The sequence below is a fragment of the Macaca thibetana genome, chromosome 11, assembly GCF_024542745.1.
Source record: "Macaca thibetana thibetana isolate TM-01 chromosome 11, ASM2454274v1, whole genome shotgun sequence".
NCBI classification, from domain to species: Eukaryota; Metazoa; Chordata; class Mammalia; order Primates; family Cercopithecidae; genus Macaca; species Macaca thibetana.
Window position 1 is genome coordinate 10018668 of NC_065588.1, and position 22318 is coordinate 10040985.

Below are 22318 nucleotides of genomic sequence, written 5' to 3' on the forward strand. Positions count from 1 at the left end.
AGTTGGAAATAAATATGCAGTAATACAGCATTACATATTATTTTCACTTATATAGGTGTAACAGATGTTAATAATTTCATGCATCGATAATAGCAAAATGTTGTAAAAACCATCACGAATTGATGAGTTCTAAGTATTTATTTTATTAGATTGGCATTAAGGCCACAACTACTCCAAATGTCATGACCCGGGTTAGGTTCCAGCCCCTGCTGAGGTCTGAGGGGAGTGGGTGGATGGACGATAGCTGAAAGAACACTTGGGGGCCCTAGGCAGGTGAAATGTAGTTTTATTTACCATCAGTGACGCTCTCACACTGTCTGCCTTTATCTCTGCGATCTGCTCTGGCTCTGTGACTCCTGCCACCGCCGCGCTTGCAGCAGTATGCCCTGGCCTGCAAGGCCAGCTCTGTCAGGATCAGCAGCTTAACTCTTTCCCTCTGGGCACAAGCTTGTTCCTGGTTCCCCTCTGCCTGCCTTCAAGGCGACTGGCTCTCCCTTACAAGGGTCAGTAGTGCTACTCTCTTTCTGGGTACCAGTGTAAGCCATGCCATGCCATGCTGAGCCAAGGCAAGCCCAAGAGCACCTGTACAGCATCAGCAGGGCAGTTATACCTTTTCCAAACAATAGTGGATTTGAGCCAAGTATGATCTTATACAACTAGGATAAATAACAAGTGGAGTTATATGCCTGCGCTCCAAACGTGCTAAGTCACTATGGCCTGGATGTCTGCCTCAGCCTACTTGACCAAAGCACATTCGTGCACCTTATAGTTGGTGCAAAAGTTACTTTTTTGCACCAACGAATACCTTTGCTTTAATATTGTTTTATTAATTTAATCTTATTAATTTGAAGTTTAGATAACAATTTTTACAATTAACTATGTTTAACAATTGGTTTGAGAACCTTTGAAAATTTAACAGTCAGTTGTATGCCACTGACTTTGCTGGACATGTACAATAGGAAAGAAATCAAGGGTGGATTACTAGTAGGCTAAGGGCAACCATGTACTCAAAAGGTATAAACTATTACCCCAATCTAGTTTGGCCCAAGCCAGTTTTCTGACAGAGGACCCATTAATGGGAGAACTCATCCTTAAAAGGAAGCCTTCTTCAACACCAAGACTAGAGTAAATGGTAAATATTTCTCCAGTCCATACCCAGTGCGACTTATATTAGTATTCTCAAGCTGCCATAATGAAGTAACATAGGCTGGGTGGCTTAAACAACAGAAATTTATTTTTCATCATTCTGGAGGCTCAAAACCTAAGATCAAGGTGCTAGCCAGCTTAATGTTCAATAAGGTCTCTCTTCCTGGATCTGGCTACTGCCTTCTCACTGTGTCCTCACATGCCATTTTCTCTGTGTATGTGCAGGGACGGTATCTTTCCCTCTTTTTATATGCATACCAGTCTTACGAGATTAAGGCCTTACCCTTATGAACTTATTTAACCTTAGGTTCCTCCTAAAGACACTCTCTTAAAATATAGTCCCACTGGGGGTTAGGTCTTCAGCATATGTGTTTGGATGGGAGCACAAATCAGTTCACAACAGGATTCATGCCCTTTTATTTGAATAACTGGGAAAAAATCCAGGACATACATTTCTAGGGTTGCAGAATGCGGGTGTAAGTTGACATTGATTCCCAGGAAAGGATCATGACTCTCCTGTCAGAGTAGAAGCTTATGGAGTCCCAGTAATAGAGTACTTGTTTATGTCTGGTTCACAGCAGGCCCAAGGACTCACCCAGTAGACATTCTTTGGTCTTTGAATACATAATTGGACATTACATACTTAAGAATTGGTACGAAGTTCACACTGATTCCTTGGCCAGCTTGGTATGTACTGTAGTGAGATCAAGGCTCCTGAAACTGCTCTCCTCCCCTCCACTGGACACGATAGTAAACCCAAAATAATTTTGCATGATAGAGTGAATGACAAAGGTTATTGCCACCCATAAATACCTCAAAGATGCAAGGATGCTGGTATCCATTTATCTCTATTTTATTCACCAGTGCAGCTCTGACAAAAACTATATGGATTCTGGATGGTGACAATTGATTATTGCAAGCTCAACCAAACAATAATTCCAAGTGTAGCTGCTGATTTAAATGTGGTATACTTGTTAAAGCAAATTACCCCACCCTCAGGTACAGAAAATATGGCCACTAATTTGGCAAAAGAATTATTTTTTATCTCTTTTAACAAATGAGTACCAAAAATGTTCGGTATTTATTTAGGGCTGACATGAGTAAACACTTACATTCTTACCCCAGGTCTGTTAACTCTCCCACTCTTTATCATAATATAGCGAAGAGACCTGGACTGCTTGGACAGCCTACAAAATTTAACTCTTGTTCACTATGCTAATAACATTGTACAAATTGAACTAGATGAGAAAGAAGGAGCAAGCTCATTGGAAACTCTGGTAAGATGCATACACTTCAGTGAGTTGTGAATACAACAAAGATTGAATGGCCACTGCATCACATCAGAGAGAAAAAAAAATTGTTTTTTAAGACGGAGTCTCGCTCTGTCGCCCAGGCTGGAGTGCAGTGGCGCGATCTCGGCTCACTTCAAGCTCCGCCCCCCGGGTTCACGCCATTCTCCTGCCTTAGCCTCCTGAGTAGCTGGGATTACAGGCGCCCGTCAAAATTTTTATATTTTTGGTAGAAATGGGGTTTCACAGTGTTAGCCAGGATGGTCTGGATCTCCTGCCCTCGTGATCCGCCTGCCTCGGCCTCCCAAAGTGCATCAGTGAAACTTTTATGTTTACAAGGGTTTGGTGCACGCCGGGGCATCTCTTTAAAAAAGTAGAGGACACAATGTCTGGTAGGCCTCATTGGATACTGAAGGGCCAGTGTTCATACCTGGAAATAGAGTTTTGACGTATATATTAGGGGACACAAAAGGCTGCAAGGCTCCCATCATGGCCCAGAGAGAAAACATGGACTCCTCAGCAAATCTGGCTGCAGCGGAAGCATCTCTACCACTGAAGCCATGTAACCTGTGGCACACTGTAATACCAAAGGTATCAATGGTGAGAAAAAAAATGTGTGGAATTTATGGCCAAGTCCTAACAGGTGAAACATAATTTCTACTGATCCTTTGAGTCCTAGAGCAATACCAGGTCAATTATAGCTAAGCATTTACAGAGCTTTTGTGAAATAGCTCCTGGAATGCTCCTGGACCTTGCAGAAATAGATTACTCGGATATGAGTCATCAGGCCTCCATATGTTCTGAACTGCCATTAATAAAATGAAACCCAGCCTGGCGTGGTGGCTCATGCCTGTAATCCCAGCACTCTGGGAAGCCAAGGTGCACGGATCACTTGAGGTCAGGAATTCAAGGCCAGCCTGGCCAACATGGTGAAACCCCATCTCTACTAAAAATACAAAGAATAGCCGGACGTGGTAGCGGGTACATGTAGTCCCAGCTACTCAGGAGGCTGAGGCAGAGAATCACTTGAATCTGGGAGGCAGAGGTTGCAGTGAGCCAGGATCCCACCATGGCACTCCAGCCTGGGTGACAGAGCAAGACTCCATCTCAAGAAAAAAAAAAAAAAAAAAGAAAGAAAGAAAAGAAAAAAAGAAAAAGAAAAGAAAAAGAAACCTGCAAGACTCACCAAATATAAAGAGCAAGACTCCATCTCAAGGAAAAAAAAAGAAAAAGAAAAGAAAAAGAAACCTGTAAGACTCACCAAATATAAGTTCAGGCACTCCCAGCAGCAATTCATTATAAGATGAGATTGGTATATCCAGAATCAGCACAGGCAGATTCTCCGTGAAAAGGCAAGCTGAAGACCCCTATGCCAACCAGAGAGCTTCAGAAATGATACTAATGATACTATCCAGCTGTTTCACTGGCACCTCTCCTCGGCTCATGTCTATGGCTGTTTAAGATATTTCCTAGTACCTGCTGATAAACGAGGAATAAAGTTTAGTTGGTTCTTAGAAAGGTCTGTTTTGGATGTAGATGCAAGCTTTAACTGGACGATGGTTACACTACAGCACCACTAAGTGAGCTTCATAAGACAATAAAAGTAACCCACATTTAAAACATATACGAATTCCTGGGCAGTGGGTAACATGTGTCTCTGTCTCTGCCACTGCAATGAAAGCTCCATGAAGCCATGAACTCAGAGTTGTTTATCTGTTTTACTCGATGATGTATTCTCAGTGGTTAGAACTGTGGCCATAGCATAACATATATTCAAACAGTCTTATAGAATGAATCAATACATGAATGAACATATATGGAGGAATAGTCATAAATATGTTAGTAACAGAAAATGAACAAAGGCACAAATAGTGAACCCATGACAAGGCATGTATAGTCAGTGTATCCAAAGTTGTCTAAACACCATGAAAATCCAAGAAATCTAAAGTGAAACAATGCAACAGCCTATCAGATTAACAATGTGTCTATAATCACTTGAACTCAGGAGTTTGAGGTTACAGTGAGTTATGATCACACCTCTATATCCGGCCTGGGTAACAGAACAGACCCTGTCTTAAAAAAAAAAAAAAAAAAAAAAATGGAAATGCCCACTTAAGATTAAAATGATAATCTGGTATGGGTGTGGGAAATTCTAAATTTCAGAAGTGTAAAGTTGTAACGTTTCTGGAGAGAATGAAGACTTCCTTTTATTCACTAATTCATACATGAGGATATGAATTTTGTAAAAGATGCACACTTTCTACATCTATTTTGGATTTGTGGAGCATCATATTTATTGAGTATCTCAACCCTTAAAGATACTCTTCTTTTGTTCATGGGCCAAGGGGAGAGGGCAAAAGGAGACTAAATGCCATGAAGGAATAACATCAGCCTACACGGAGGTTGAGCCAAGATGATGTCCTTTAAAATGGGAAGTAATGAATTTACTAGGGAAATATGCAGAGGGTTAAACTGACAGAACTGAATTACTAATTATATAGAAAACACTGAATAAATCTATAGTTTGGGAAAAACATTCAGATACAAATTTTATACATCTTCAAGTTTTGATACTCTAAAATATTTCAGCATTCGATCCCACCAAATCTGTTAGACCCATACTGAGAGAATTAGCCCAGACATAGAAGGCAAAGGAAAGAGAAGTTTCTGAAGCTACTTGATGGCTCTTGGGTAGAACTGAGGGGTCTGGAGCCCTGGATGGGGGTGGGGGAACAGTTTTAAGGTTGCCACCTTTTATACAGTGAGGAGGCTGGGCAGTCGTTGACCACCTTCTCTCTCCTTTCTACAGCCTCCTCTAGACTTTGATTTCCTCTCTTCAAGGTCAGTTTTGTGAACTGATTTTTTGGGAGGATGGGGGGATGGAGAATGCTTTTGTGAAGGAACCTGGTGACAACCTGCTGTGGCAACTGTTCTCTGTTGACTACAGATGTATTGGCAGATGCTACAGCGGAATCAGGCTTTCTGATATCAATGGCAATAATTTGCTTCTAGAGGTCAAGGGGTTGCAGTTGCCACAATAAGCCAAAGGGAATGATTAGTAATCAGAGTTTTCATCCACAGAAATCTGTGACAATGATTAGCTGGTTTTGAAGTTTTGGGAAATGAAAAAAGAGAAGAAAAGAAAAGCAAAAAGAAAGGATATTTCACTAAGGAGCTGCTTGATATGCTAAGGAAAATTCCATGTATGTTGGCCAGAAACTTAACCCATATTTTCCGAGAGGAGATTCATTGTGTCTCACCCAATCCCCAGACTTCAATGTAGTTAGTAGGCAAAGCTCTTCCCAGACCAGGAACCACTCAACTGGGGAGGAGGTAGGCTGGGTCTCTTGGTGAAGGACATTGTAACGTGGCCACAGGTGTAATTATGATATTTATTCCCCAACACCTAAACCGGAGGAAACTTCAGCCATTTTCTTGAATGACTATATACTGGGAAAAAGCTGAGAACCTGTGATGGTTTCTGGCTTGTATTTACAAACAGAAATAACAAGTATTTCTTTGTTGCCTTGCCCAGGTGTGTGTCAGCTCTCCTGATCTCTGTTATAAGATGGCCCAGAGGGAACTAAATCATCTTGATAAAGCTCCCAACATGTTATACCTCAGAACTGGTTGCACACAATAGATTCATTTACATTGATGCTATCATGCTAACTGTTCCTGGTGAAAAGTAAGCAGTAAACATACTACATATTTTTATAAGATATATGTTCACCACCGTGAACTTGATCCAACTTGACCACTTTGACCCAATGAACCCTAGATTTAGAAGTGCACAGAAGCATTTTATCACAAACATAATTGTGGCATTTTGGAGGCAAGGCCTGAACAATTCCAAAGAAGCACAGTAAACTGCATGAGCAGATGGCTCAGACTCCAATGGCACATGTTCGCATTCCTTTGCCATCTCCACCTCAACCACACCTATGGCCCAGGTTGGGGATGGAAAAGAGGGTTCTGTACGATCTTACACTGAAGTAGTTGAAAAAAATAGGTTTATCAGTGGATACGTAAAATACAGCAGCTGGAATAGATGCCACACTACAGTCCCATTCAGGAGAAGACTCTGAAAGACAGAAATGAAGGTAAGTGTTCCCACTGAACAGACTTTTGGACGATATGTCTGGTTGTGCACCTGACAGGAGGGATAAGCACTCAGAGAAATACATCTAAATTGTCTCATCAGAAACTAATAGGTGAGACGGCTTGTCAGAAACTCAAAAAGAACAAAATAGAAAAACTAATGAGAAGCTAAGAGGTACATATAGAAATCATGCAGAATGGACATGGAGTGTGTAAATATGCATTCCCATGTAAATATTCACAAGTGACGTCCAGTGTTGAGGAGGAGCCTCAATAATCAGGTGAACACAACACGTGCCGTGGGAAACAGCCTCTTTCCCCGGATACTCTGGTGTTTAATGAATGGATTGCTATTGAGTGGCCATGTAGCAGAAACAGAACCATTAGCGTGTGTGTGTGTGAGTGTGTGTGTGTTAAGTAAAATATATATAAAATAAGGAATGTGATTATGGAGGCTGGTAAGTCAAAATTCTGCAAGTGGGCATGGACAGATTGGGTACCTAGGAAGGCTCAATTCAAGTGCAAAGTCCACTGTCTGTAGAATCAGGAGGAGCCAGTGTCGCAGATAAAGTCTGAAGTCCATTGCTGGAGAATTCTTTCTCACTCAGGGAAGATAAGTCTTTTTGTTCTATTCAAGGCTCCAACTGACTCAATAAGGCCCAGTCACATTACAGAGGAGGCAAATCTGTCTTACTCAAAGGTCGCTGATTTAAATATGAATCCCGTCCAAAAACACCCTCACAAAAATAAGCAGAGTGATGTTTGATCAAGTATCTGGACTCTCTGTGACTCAGCCAAGTTGACAGAAAATAAACAGCCACACCTTCTGAAGGAAAATCTGTCAGGCATTTTCTGAAAAACAAACAAAAAAAAAAGTTTAAAAAGTTAAATTCTTTCCAAGTGATTCCTATTGTCACTGACTTGAGACTTGCTGATCTTCTATTTTCCTATTTTGTCCCATCTAACCATTGTTATTTGGACGCTGCTAGTCAAAAATTAGTCAGACCCTAAAGCCCACAGACTAAATGCATGGCTCTGGGCAGAAGCTTTTAGCCTTCTTAAATCTCAATACTTTGATTTATAATAAGAAAAATCTACCTAATGATGCTTTTACGTGACTGTTAAATTAAATTTACTACTTTTTAATCTATGTCCCAAATAGCAAAATCGCTATTTTAACTTTTTTAATTTAAATTTTCAGTTACCTAGACATTTGTTTTGTTTATTTAGAGATTTTTTGTTTTATTTTATTTTTTCTCTTACTTTATTATAAAAGACATGAAGAAAAGAAGTAGGTCTAACTTGTTCTCTATTATGTTTCTAATACACCGTACACAACTGGCAGGAACAAAGTCCATTTGTTGAAAACAGTAGAACACATGAGCTACTTTTACCTTGAAATTCACAGAATTGTAGCCAGATATTAACAAGCTTATATCCATTTTCATTTACCAACACATCCTGTGTGGTTTTAGACATCTGTGTCTGAATAAATTCTGACTATTTTTGGCCTTCCCTTTAGTTTTCTTTTGGTACTTTGTGCCTAAGAGACATATCCAAGGTTGAGATTAGTTTCCATTTTCTTTGTACTATTTTCTGGATAATAACACATTAAACATTTGAAGAGATGGAGAATGAAGATGGGTATATGATGTTGAATTTCAAGAATCGTAAATCGAAGCAGAAATCTAAAGGTAGGAATATTACTCCCCATCACCGCATTTAGTTTAAAATTTCATTATTCTTCTAGCAAGAGAATTATCTTAGAATATTTTTAACATCTTAAAATTGATAATAATAAGGAATATAAAAATGGTCATAAATTGTCTGTTAGATTATTTAGATTCATGAAAGCATCAACAATAAAAAGGCTGCATTTTCAGAGTCATGAGGTAAGAGAAATGCTAATATGACGATGTGCAATCCTGTGTGTTTTAGCATAAGAACATAAGTTTCGAAGAAAAGGCTGAAAAATCGTGTTTTTATAGAAACTTCCTCCTACAAAACTTAAAGTTTATGGAAACACTAATGTTGGTATGATATCTATGAAAACATGTTTCGTGAAGTTGCCTATTATAGTTGGAAGGTAAGATCTAGTGGTGGTTGTGGGAGTACTAGTGGTCCTGTAGTGTTTTATGGCTTAAAAAGCATATGTATATATATATATATATATATATATATATAAAAGCTTATATATATATGCTTTTATATGCTTATACATATATAATATTTTTAATCTTCATAACATCTCTATAGGATTGGTAGAACAATCCACCAGGAATGCGAGAAGAGAGGAAAAAACAAAAAAACGGGAATCCTTGCTCCTTAGGGCTGCTCTGTGGTTGGCTTTATTTGTTTATTCAGGAATTTTGAAAAGAATCATGTTGAAATAGCCAAGACCTAAGTTAAGATGACATAGGCCAGAAATTGAGAATTACCAGTCACAGTGGCAGTTCTGCCATATATATTGAACGTTCTCGTGTACTATCTCATTTTATATCTAGCGAATGCAAACTTTCCCTTCACCCCCCCAAAAGTGACACTTTTCTCATTATCTGAAGACTCAGGATCTTTTTTGTGTTTCAATATCATGAAGCAAATGTTTACTTTTTCCATAGTAACTTACTTCCATGCAGCAAAAACTAGTACCCTTGGTGTTAAATTGACTGAGGCAGGCCAGGCATGGTGGCTCAAGCCTGTAATCCCAGAATTTTGGGAGGCAGAGGTGGGTAGGTCACCTGAGGTCAGGAATTCGAGACCAGCCTGGCCAACACCATGAAACCCTGTCTCTACTAAAAATACAAAAAAAAATTAGCTGGGTATGTCGGCGTGTGCCTGTAATCCCAACTACTTGGGAGGCTTAGGCAGGAGAATCACTCGAACCCGGGAGGCGGAGGTTGCAGTCAGCTGAGATCATGCCACTGCACTCCAGCCTGAGTGACAGAGCAAGACTCCATTAAAAAAAAAAAAAAAAAAAGTTAATCAGACCCTAAAGCCCACAGACTAAATGTATGGCTCTGGGCAGAAGCTTTTAGCCTTCTTAAATCTCAATACTTTGATTTATAATAAGAAAAATCTACCTAATGATGCTTTTACGTGACTGTTAAATTAAATTTACTACTTTTTAATCTATAAACTACTTTTTAATATACAAATGTGTACCGAGACTTAAAATCTGAGTATTGATACATAAAATATAAGATAATATCCATTTAAATTATGAAAGAAAGAAGGATAGGGCTGGGAAAATAAATTGGGCCAGAAAAATTACTGTAGGCATGTTTGTGCTTGCCATACATTTGCTTCCAAGCTTCCTTGTTATTATTGACCTAAGGGTAGTTATTCAATTCACCTTGTGTATAAGATAAAGTTACACCTATTGCTTAAGATAGATATAAATAATCTTGGTCCTAAATCAGAAAAAGTATTTTCCTGAGTTCTCATGAAGCACATAAAATAATACATTTAGTGTTCTTGCAATAGTAGCACTAGCAGATTTTGCAGGGTAATTTCTTCATATAGCCCCATGTAAGCCAATGGCATCTAGCCAAGCATTGCTAAGCTAGGTCAGCATACTGCACTTCAGGTACTCAGCTCTCTGTTCACCTGGCTTGATATAGTATGTAAATCATGGCTTACATGAAAATATTAATTTTTGATCTATTGTTAGGTTTTTTATAAATCTTATTTGGCAAGAAGTTTAAAGTCTGTCCTCCATGGAGACTTTTTTCCATGTATGGAAAGAGCACTTGTTCTTTATTACCAATTAACTACAGATCCATATACCTGTGATTGGTATTTTCTCATAAAATTACAGAAATGTATTTTGACGATTTTCAGTTAAATAGAAGTCTTTCCATGTTTGCTTGAACAGCAGAAATATCTACAGGGAAGAAAAAGAAAGAAAATTATTTTGGACTTACTCAGTAATACAGACAATTGAGTAGTAAATTTCAAAAGGTACGCTACATATAGTAAATTCTCTAAGTATATACTACAGATCTAATCAGATGCAGTAAATCCATAAAACCTATTGAAGTAAGGCATCCACACGGAAATTGGATTTGAGAAACAGCACTTTTATTATGACGTAGAAGGCAAATTATTTGTGAAATGTACGACCAAGGTGATGAAATTAAATGCTTGTTTATAGATAAAATAATAAAAACTAGCGAATAATTATCAGAGTATCTCAAATTACTTTGCTTTCTCTTTGGCCACTAGCCTGGTAAGTTGGCTAGAATGATTCTAGATTGAGATATTAATTATATGATGTCTGCATGTAAAAGGAACCAGTTATAATTTTGTGAAAAAAGTGTATAAATCCAATTTATTCAAAAGTGCTAATATGTGGGAAAAAGTAGATAAAATTGAAAGAGGATTATAACATACATGTCCCTGTTTAAACTCTCTAGAGATTATTTGTTTATTCCTCTGTAAGGAAACTGTTCTTGCCAACTCTAACGTGATGAAATACTATAGCATAGATGCCATATAAGCATCATGAATTGGAGATCTAATACTACCTAGGGTGAAACTGATTCCTGTCTAAAGAGTCAAACCCAGAAAAATATAATATATTACAGGTATAAGGCGAAATAAAATGTGGCTATTTCCAGTACAGTGACTGGTACATAATAGAATTTTAATAAATATTTCTTTCCCTCTTTTATTTCTTAACAGTGACTCACTAAATTGAGTAAAACACGCAATTGTGCCTGACATAGATATATACATTTTATATATTATTCTTTCTATATAATTTACATGTATAGAAAAATATACATGTTTACATTGTATATATTTATATTTTATATAATAATATGTATAACAAATATTTATATCATATATAATTTATATAAATAGTATATATCATATTTATTTGTATGTATAATATATATGGAATTTAAGACATCATTTTTAGGTCCTCAAAAACACCACCAAATAATTAGCAAATCCATGTCAGTACAATCCAAAACATTTAACAATAGTAGTATCTCCTTGGTTTGGGATTATAGAATTTTTATTTTAAATTTTCATTTAATCATAAATTCTAATGACATCTCTAAAATGAACATGAATTGTCTCTGTAATAAAAATGAAACAAAAATATTTATAAAGTGAATAATCACAAGAATTCTAAAATTCATGAAGTAAAATTCAACATTTCAGATTTCTCCCTATATCCACAATATTATTGTCTTCTGCTCATATTTGGATGCATTGGGATCCTTATTTTCATTATGACAGTGATTGGCCTGAAGTTCTGGCGTGAGTAGTAAATTTTTATTTATTTGAACATTTTCGGAAGATAAATGTTGATACTTCATTCCTCTGAATGCCAAGATAAGCTATACATTGTAGCCCAAAACTGGTATATGTCATATTATAAAATTATGTTAAATTTAAAAAATTAAATGCTCAAATGCAAACTTGGTGTTTATTCTGTATCTTTTCTTATAAAGAACCCCCAATAGAGGTTGACTTTATTATCTTATAATAAAAAAGGAATGTATTTTTACTAAAGAGTATGTGCTCATTGGTATCACTTTGTGAGATCATTATTTAAGTATATATATATTTTTAAGACTCCTCTGAAAACCATTTTAGACCTCCAGACTTTTTTCTTCCTGAAGTGGTATATGTGTATACTGTAGCTACTCTATTTGAACCAAAGAAATTCATAGTTTCTTTGATTTTTCTGTCTTGCTTTTAAGGCTGTGAGCTAAAATGAGTAGTGTTTTACATATAACATGACAGGAAATAGATTTTGGGGGCTTTTGAGATGAGAATTCTAAAAATAGGTGAGTCCTAAAGCAACTTCTGTAGCGTAGAAGATCCTTCACTTCTTAATAAAGAATCTATTTTTGTATTGGGCAATTGGGCGATTTTGTGTTTTTCCCAATACAATAAGGGAAAATGTCAGACTTTTCTCAGACCAAATAGATATTCTACTTAATGTATTTTTTTCTCTAAATATCAATCATATACCTCAAATGTGTTCAGTGCTATACTGAAATCAATTACTAATCACCCGAAAAAGTCCACTTATCTAACATTCAATGTTAAACGACTATTTTTAGTTATTATGAATCTATCTAAGTACGTATTGCCTTCTGTTAACCAGTAATTCTAAGAAGTTGAATCCACTGTAGTAATTACTACGGCTTTAAAAATGTTCCTAAAATTCGGGAGTAGATAATTTCTTGTTAGACACTGAGTATGATTTTTACAGGCCAGTCTGCTCTCTTGTAAATCAGTTTTCTCTTCAATAAAATATAAATGGTAAAATGACATAAATGATGCAATAATTATTCTTTTAAAGAAAAATGCTATTGAGAAGAAATCAATAAAATTTGATATGTTGATGAATTACTAGTAGGAAAAATATTTTTTTCTAGCCATATTTTTATTCTAATAAATTAATAACAATTACAATATGTGTGTTTCTATAAAATTTGTCCTTGGATTTTGACCAGTTTAAAATATTCTTCATGGCTTCCAGTCAAAATGGAGTATTGACCATAAATATTTATATCTCCTCTCTTCCAAGAATCTATCCGTAGAACAAGAAAAGATAACAAAATAGAGTAAATTAATCAAAGCACATAGAATGGAAAGGGGAGAAAATTTAAAAACAAATGAAAAGTGGAAGGCCGGGCGCGGTGGCTCAAGCCTGTAATCCCAGCACTTTGGGAGGCTGAGGCTGGTGGATCACGAGGTCAGGAGATCGAGACCATCCCTGGCTAACATGGTGAAACCCCGTCTCTACTAAAAATACAAAAAACTAGCCGGGCGTGGTGGCGGGCACCTGTAGTCCCAGCTACTCGGAGGCTGAGGCAGGAGAATGGCGTGAACCCAGGAGGCAGAGCTTGCAGTGAGCCGAGATCGTGCCACTGCACCCCAGCCTGGGCGACACAGCGAGACTCCGTCTCAAAAAAAAAAAAAAAGAAAGAAAAGTGGATAGTATAATGCTATTGGATAAATCATTAAGGAGAAACTTAGTTCAAAGAAAGTGTAAAAGACAGCTTCTATGTAGATGAAAGCTGTTCACCACGGCTAAGCTAAGGCAGGGCTCCACTTCAGAGAGGAGAGTCAGAGGGTAAATGGAGGTCTAAAACAAGGTAATTCTTTAGTACATACAATGCTTATTACCCATTAAATTAAAAATAAAATAACTTTTGAAAGCCAAAAAAATGAAGCAAAGTAACTAAGTGGAAGACTTTCTAAGCCAGGCTCTTTTCGATTGGTGTCTTGTCAATCTGTCGGTCTATTTACACAGTGGATTTTGCCCCTATAGCATGCAAAAAAAAAAGAACTCTCTAAAACAGTGAGATATATAGATAGAGCTAGGTAGCGTTCCTGATTTATGGACTGGTGGTCTGTGCAATAAGGTGTATACCCCCTTGTTTTGGTTTTGGAGTGAGAGAGGGGAGTAATGTATAGGTCTACCACATAGCTTGCTGTTTCTTGTGCCCTGTCTTCTGAAAAGTCATGATAGCTAACCAAATATCCCAGAGCATAAAGAAAAATGTCAGAAAAAAATAAATAAATATAAGAGGATATCTGAGACAAAAAAAAAAAAAAAATCAAAAAATACCTGTTTATCCAGGAAGGTCAATAGCTCTTTTAACAAGCTTCCAGAAGAAGAAGATAGGTGAAAAAAAGTACATATAAAATGATGAAAAAAGTAATATAAACCATTTTTCAAGAGTAAAAGCAAAACCAAAAAGTATGAGTTTTCAGCTTACAAGAACCCACTAAGTTCAGAACAGAATACAAAAATAGATAATACATAGAAAGAGATGATAGATTAGATAGATAGATAATTTCAGAACACCATGAGTAAAAATATAATCCTAAAGGGTTTATATAAATAGTTTTCCCCCCAAAGCAAATTAGCATCAGATTTTTAAATGCACCTAAAAAGACTTTACTGGAGCAATGCCTTCAAAGGTACAAGCAATCCTGATTTTAACTTAAATTTAAAACAAGAGTAATCAAGTAAATATTTTTTCCATTCATTCTTTTGGAATAACAACAGCAAAAAAGAATGTGGGAGGTGGGTGGCTATCTTAAGATAGAATCAAGCTAGCCCCAGAATATAATAAAAGACTTTTCAAATTAACAACTGTTCTGTTTTCCTAGCTAGCAATTAATTCTGTCTACATGAAAACACACTCTAAACGATGCAACTAGGAAGCTGAAGGAACTTGATGATATGGTCAAAAGATTTTTTTTTTTTGGTCTGCAACAAAGGAAAGTAAGATCAAGACTAGGTGTTGGAGCTCATGCCTGTAATCCCAGCACTTTCGGAGGCGAGGCAGGCGGAGCGCTTGAGCCCAGGAGTTCCACAGACCAGTTTGGGCAACATAGCAAAACCCCGTCGCTAATAAAAAAATGTACAAAAATTAGCTGGGTGTGGAGGTGGGCGCCTGTACTCTCAGTTTCTTGGGAAACTGAGGCAAGAGGGTGGCTTGAGCTCAGGAGCCAGATGTTGCAGTGAGCCGTGATGGCCCACTGCACTTCAACTCAGGTGACAAAGCCAGATTCTGTATATATATAAAATAAAATAAAAGTTAAGAAAAGTAATAAAAATAAAAAAAAGAAAAAAGAACATCAATTAAAAAGTCCAGTGAAAAAAATAAAATAATATACAAAAATGTAACATCATATATGAAGTCTAAGATTGTACATAATATTTAGAATTGTAGGCCAAACGCAGTGGCTCAAGCCTGTAATCCCAGCACTTTGGGAGGCCAAGGCGGGCGGATCACGAGGTCAGGAGATTGAGACCATCCTGGCTAATATGGTGAAACCCTGTCTCTACTAAAAATACAAAAAATTAGCTGGACGTGGTGGCCTGTAGTCCCAGCTACTCAGGAGGCTGAGGCAGGAGAATGGCGTGAACCTGAAGGCAGAGCTTGCAGTGAGTCGAGACTGCACGAGACACTGTCTCAAAATAAATAAATAAATAAATAATAATAAAAAATAATAAAAATAAAAAAATAGAGTTGTGATTTGCACTTAAACGAGTAAAAGCAGATATGGTGAAACGTAGTTAAATCTGGGGAAGAAGAGGAGTGGATGCATAGGAGAAGAGAAACTCACAATTTTTATTAGTATGCCTTCATTTACTGCTGGTACTTTTTCTCATGTACCCAGATTGCTCTTAATTTTTAAATGTTTCTCATATCTTTTCTTTGCACTGAGTACAGATAAAAAAATGGATTTCTCCCAGAATGTAAATATCAGCAGTCTATCAGGTAATACTCTTTTTGTTTGTTGTGTGCTACTCTTAGGGGTAAATTTAGTTTTGACTTCTCTCTTCCTGCATTCACCCATGTTACACAGTAAGCCAACAGCGCTGGTGGAGAAAGGTATGAGATTGAAAATGACATCCTCTTCCTCAGTGCCACTGCTGCATATCAAATGGTTGAAAGGAAGGACAGTTGTAGTGATTTCTAGGAGGAAAAAAATAGGGTTTTAGTGAGTCAACAACAGGATGATAGTGGATTTCCTGCCATACCTAACTTGCCAAGTATTTATTGACCGTCCACTGATAGGTGTAACATGTAATGGCTGTAGGCTGTAGTGGGAAGAGTGTGGGTTTGGTATAGACCTGTGTTTGAATCAAGAGATTTCAGCCAACTTTTCACATGAATTTAGGCAAATTAAACATAATTTTTTTAACTTTCAAATGAGGATATTATAATAACTATATCATAGAATATTTCATGTAGATTAATCAAACATAGGTCTATCCCAAGCCCACACTAGGATTATATTAGATAGCAAGATGACAGCATGTATTAATGAGTTAAAAATATAGATGATGTTTCATAAATCTAAATTTAGGTCCTAATAACCTTTTTCAAGTTATACTTGCTCAGGTTATTTTTTTAATCTTAGCTGGACATATAGTTTAATTTCTAAAGATAATTTTTTAATAAAATTTTAGGGTCATAGTTGACAGACTAATATATTAACAGTGAAAATATGACATGCTTTAACTTAGAAATATTTAATCCAACCAGTCAACATTCAACAATAAGCATTTATTACATACAAAGTACTAAATGATAAGATAGTCAAAGATGAATATGACCTTCCCACCTCACAAACCTTCCAATCAGGTGGAAGATACAGAGATGTTTACAAATGACCAGGACATAAACGATTTGTCCTTTGCTTTAGCAAAGGTATCAACTATGATACCTATGTGTTGAGTCTTATAGATAGCAGAAATTGACTGGTTCAAGGCTTCCTTTCTGAGGTGGACATACAATTGTACATTAAAGAAAAAGCGGGTAAAGAAGGAAGAGGAGGCTATTCAAGACTAAGGTAACAGTATGAACGAAAAGCACAGGAGAATAAGTACCCAATGCATCAGTAACAGTAAGTAATCTCACAGACATGAAGTGCAGGATGTAAAGACAATATTGAAATGTCAAAGGAATTAGAACCAGATAGTGGAGGAAATTAAATAATAAGCTTTTACTTTTTCAGTTTATAATTAACTGTCAAAAATGTTATAATTTGCTTCCTTTGATTATGGGGATTGGAATTCACAAGCTTTGTTCTCCCCTACTCCATCATCCAAAACCCTGCCTGACTCCTGGAAATATACAGGTTAGCAAATTATTCTCATTTTATATAACCGCTTTTTAATGACAAAAAAAGACTTACATTTGATAATATTTATATCTTCCCTGTTGGCTGTAAAGTTTAATTAACTTTCCCCTATATTTTCCTTTAGGACACAATTATTTGTGCCCAAATGACTGGTTGTTGAACCAAGGGAAATGTTACTGGTTTTCAACTTCTTTTAAAACGTGGAAAGAGAGTCAACGTGATTGTACAGAGCTACAGGCACATTTACTGGTGATTCAAAATGTGGATGAGCTGGTGAGAAATCAAAAACAGGATCTAACCGCACAAGGAAAAACGGCTAGGTGCAAGTTCACTGCCTAAGAAGCATGGGAGGTTTATTGTCCTTGCTTTTGAACATGTGTTAGCCATAATGCAGTTACTATTGTTCATGAAAACATGCTAATATATATGAAAAAATATATTTTATTAATGCCGGCACAGAGACTCACACTATAGAAGGCATCAAAATTTGTTTAAACAAATGAATGAATAAATACACTATTTCCTCTGCAGGAGTTCATACAGAACAGTTTAAAACCTGGACATTTTGGTTGGATTGGACTATATGTTACATTCCGAGGAAACCTATGGATGTGGATAGATGAACACTTTTTAGTTCCAGAATTGTGAGTAGTTATTTGTAAGAGAGGGGTGATAATGTTTATTTATAGAATTATTTTTATATTAAGCTTCCTCACTTTCTATTCTTTTTTTCCTTCTTTCTCTGTTTTCCCTTATCTTTAATTTTTTTTCTCCTTTTTCCTTTCTAGCTCTCTCTTTTCTTTCTTTCCTTTCTCCCCCTCCCTTTTTTTTCTTTGCTTCCTCTCTTCTTTAACATTCACTAATTTTGAAAAATAGGATGGAAAGTATTCATTTTGTCACCTGGCATTTTAATTGTCCAAAATTCATAATAATTTTTAAATTTCTAATCTGATTTAAATCTCATTTGAAAATAATTTTATGCAAATACTTTTCATGTGGTAAAAGCAAGACAAAATTCACCTATAAATAAAAGCTGGAATATGTAGAAAGATCTGGAGTTGAAATCAGAAAACATGATTTTAAAAATTTTGCCCTTCAGAAATTCAACTAAACTTGTTGATATCTGTTTCCTTCCCTCCCTCCCTCTCTCTCTCTCTTTCTCTCTCCCTTCTTTCCTTCCTTCCTTCCTTCCTTCCTTCCTTCCTTCCTTCCTTCCTTCCTTCCTTCCTTCCTTCCTTCCTTTCTCTCTTTCTCTCTCTCTCCCTTTCTCCCTTTCTCCCTTTCTCTCTTTCTCTCTTTCTCTCTTTCTTTTCTTTTCTTCAGCAGAGCCTTGCTCTGTGGCTCAGGCTGGAGTGCAGTGGCATGATCATGTCTCACTGCAGATTTGACCTTCCAGGCTCAAGCAAGTCTCCCACTTCAGCCTCAGACTAGCTAGGACTACAGGTGTGGTGCCGTCACACCTGGCTGATTTTTTGTATGCTTTATAGAGACAGAGTTTTGTCATGTTGCCCAGGCTTGTCTCCGACTCCTGAGCTCAAACTATCACCCACCTCAGCTTCCCAAAGTGCTGAGATTACAGGTGTGAGCCACCACTCCCAGCCTGATACCTGCTTCTTTATCTGTATAAAAAGATTCATGATACTTTCTTCACATTGTTCTTATGTGAACAACATGAGGTATTGCATGTATGAGTGCTTTAAAATTCTGAAGTTCACATTTGATATTTTCTTCTGTGCTTTCAGTTACTAGTCATACTACCAAAACACTTGAGATGTGGTTAAGTTTGGAGCAAAGACCATGGAGTGATAGTTCATTTCAGTTTAGATATTTATCTACACCTGGATACATCTATTCTACATTTATTATCATCCTTCATGAACATAAAACTAAAAGATGAAGTAGTGTCCATTTCCTGGACCTGCTTTTAATGCAATCTTTGAAAAAAAAAAAAGTAAGATTTCTTACTAATTTTTATTATAATTATTTTTTACTTTTTTGGAAACCAGCATTACTATAAAGGTAAAATATCCCTTTTAAGAGCTTTTATGTTATCATTTAAGGAAAATGACACACATGCAAGTGGTTGTAATAGTGTTCAGTCTGTATTTTCTGAAATAATCATTAGTAACTAGAAAGAATAGTTTATGAAATAGCTCTCTTCAAAGGCATTCCATTTAGACATTGTGCGTTGTCCTAACCTTATACTGTGGAAGTTATATGAGGAATTTAAGAGTCATTTAATAGTTTTTACTTTGACTTAAATAAAATCCTGGGCAACTGCCTCCCAACTCACATTGTTATAGCATATCTATCACTGTGTAATTTCTATTAAAAACTTTCATTTTGGCATCTACTTACCTTATAAAAAATTATTTATGCTGCTATGTGGAAAATTAATAGATGGGAAACAAAATTGAAATTATGGAGGTCAGTTTAAAGGCTATGGCTAGAGATAAGGGAGAGATAATGGTAGCTTGAGTCTAAATTGAGAAGCTGGGACAAGTGAATGGATAGAAGAGATAATCTGGAAATAGAATACTCAGGTCTTGCAGGTATATATAATGAGAGGTTTGAGAGGTACGGAAGAAGCTGCGATGTCTTCTAGTCTAGCTTGAGCTTCCATGGTGTTGTTATTAAGATAGGAAAGAGGAGAAGAGGCTGCATTAGCAATGAAAATTCCATTCTAGAACCTCTGCAAAACTTTGGCTGCTGAAGACTTACCTATAAAAGTTTGGCTGGCTAAAATTTTAAGAGATACTACCATCTTTTTAAGATAGATGCTCAAAAATCTGTCCTTTATCTCTTAGGTTTTCAGTGATTGGACCAACTGATGACAGGAGCTGTGCCGTTATCACAGGGAAGTGGGTGTATTCTGAAGACTGTAGTTCCACATTTAAGGGAATTTGCCAGAGAGATGCGATCTTGACGCGCAATAGAACCAGTGTTGTGTAAATGTACAACAAAATGTAGAAATACTTTGCACGTTAAAGCAGAGCCAGATTTTAAAGACTTGGGTTCTTTAGGTAAAGTTTCTAACAGCAAGTTTCTGCTAACAGACATCATCTAAATAGGAGAAAAGTATTTTATCCTAAATTGATCACAAAGACAACTTCTGAACAGAACTTTTACTCCATACTTGGATTTCCGGTTTGTCTTTTCCATGGCATTGACAATAAAAGCTAAATAAAAAGTTAGTAATTCTTTTAATAGTTATTTAATAGTTTGATATTTTTTGCAATTAAAATAGCATAGAATAAAACAACTTTAAAGGAATGTTATTTAGCTATATGTACTATGTGGTAGATTGGAAGGAAAGAAGCAGTATATGTACAAATATAATATTTGAAGCATGGAATTTTGAATTTTTCATTTGTGTATCATAGCCTGAAGTGTTTGGTGGGGAGTGGGTAATGAGAAATTACCTAATGGGTATAATGTACAATATTTAGGTGATGGATAAACTAAAAGTTCAGACTTCTCCACTCTGATTCATGTAACAAAATTATACTTGTACCGTTTAAATGTATACAAATAAAAAAAATTAAAGTCATGTGGCCAAATATTCAAAACAAAAAGAATAAAAGCAAATCCGTGCATGTAAATTAAGAATTGAAAGAAATGTGTATGGATGTTAACAGTGCCTATTCTTTTTCTTTAGTGAAATACAAATTTATTTCTTTTTCTATCCAAATATAAAATTTTAATGTAATACTTCTAAATGAAAAAACTACAATAACTTGTTTTTATTTTTAATACACGTCTTTATTCTTTAAAGTTTTATTGAGGTCAAATTGATACACAAAATACTGCGCATACTTAATGTATACTTTCTGGTGAGTTTGTATATACCTGAGATGCCATCACCACAGCTAAGGTACTAAACGTATCCATCACCTCCAAATATGTCCTTATGTTCTTTTCTGTCTATCTGCTTTTATTTTTATAAGAACACAACACGAGATATAGTCTCTTAATTTTTTTTTTCCCCGAGATGGAGTCTCGCTCTGTTGCCCAGGCTGGAGTGCAGTGGCGCAATCTTGGCTCACTGCAACCTCCGTGTCCCAGGTTTAAGTGATACTTGTGCCTCAGCCTCCTGAGTAGCTGGGATTACAGGCATGCACCACCATGCCCAGCTAAATTTTGTATTTTTAGTAAAGACTGTATTTCACCATGTTGGCCAGGCTGGTCTCCAACTCCTGACCTCAAGTGATCCGCCCGCCTCAGCTTCCCAAAGTGCTGGGATTATAGGCATGAGCCACCATGTCCAGCCTCTCAATTATTTTAAAGTGCACATTACTAAATTGTTAATAGTAGGTACTATGTTGTAGAGGAAATCTCTAGAACTTATTCATCTTGCATAAATGAAACTTTCTGTGCTTCGAGCAGCAATTTCCCATTTCCCTTTCCATCTATCCCCTGGAAACTAGCATGCTATTCTCTGTTTCTTTGGGTTTTATTTTTAACAGAAAAACACAAAACCTTATTTTTTCAGTATATTAAAAAATTAAATTTAATCTAATTCTGCCTCTTTTTCTGTGTATGTGATGCAGGATCTTTTGCTCCTTAGTTCAGTTAAAATCCAAGTTCTTGTCACACGACCAGGAAAAATTAGGCACGTGGACACGTTGAAAAGCGAGGAGAGCAGAATTTATCAAAAGAAAGCACTCAGTGTTAGAAAAATAATAATAATAAAAGCAGGGGGAGGCATCCTGCCAACAGTGCCACCTCACAGATTGAATACCACGTGATCACACACACAAGCTGAAGAGGCCAGGCTCCTCTTGCCTGCATAAGCTTTGAATTCTCAGGGGCTCTACCACATTCTCCCAGTGTGCAAGCAGGTCCCCAGTCCATTGTGGGCATGACCAGACAAGGCCTTGGGTAGGTTCCCTCATCTGCACAAAAGCATCTGATGTAAACACTTTTGGGGTGGATCAGAGATTCTCTGGGGATCCGCCCTTATCTGCCTACTGCATCTATCATATGTGTTTTCTATTCCTTGGATTTTAACTCCTTCTAAGCATTTGGGGGAAAATAGATCAGGCACATGACTATAGTTATGCCATTTCTTTCACTGGCATTTCCTCCAAGTTAAGTGTTCTCAATTTTCATTAAAAAGGAATCAAACTTACAGCTGGCAATAAAGT

General features: G+C 36.6%; 1 protein-coding gene across 1 annotated transcript; it reads left to right on the plus strand.

Moving 5' to 3' along the window:
* The first annotated feature begins 8012 nt into the window (after positions 1-8012).
* KLRF2 (killer cell lectin like receptor F2) lies at positions 8013-20756 on the plus strand. The gene is made up of 6 exons (XM_050746604.1): positions 8013-8230; positions 11709-11807; positions 15755-15802; positions 17296-17444; positions 17703-17815; positions 19979-20756. Exons 1-6 carry the CDS (start codon positions 8164-8166, stop codon positions 20121-20123), a joined length of 621 nt encoding a protein of 206 aa, XP_050602561.1. The 5' UTR covers positions 8013-8163; the 3' UTR covers positions 20124-20756.
* The last annotated feature ends 1562 nt before the right edge of the window (positions 20757-22318 follow it).

Coding starts and splice junctions, on each gene's coding strand:
- KLRF2 (XM_050746604.1), top strand. CDS start 8,164: ATGGAGAATGAAGATGGGTATATGATGTTGAATTTCAAGAATCGTAAA. Junction 15,803..17,295: donor AAATATCAGCAGTCTATCAG/GTAATACTCTTT, acceptor ATTTTCCTTTAG/GACACAATTATTTGTGCCCA. Junction 17,816..19,978: donor CACTTTTTAGTTCCAGAATT/GTGAGTAGTTAT, acceptor TTTATCTCTTAG/GTTTTCAGTGATTGGACCAA.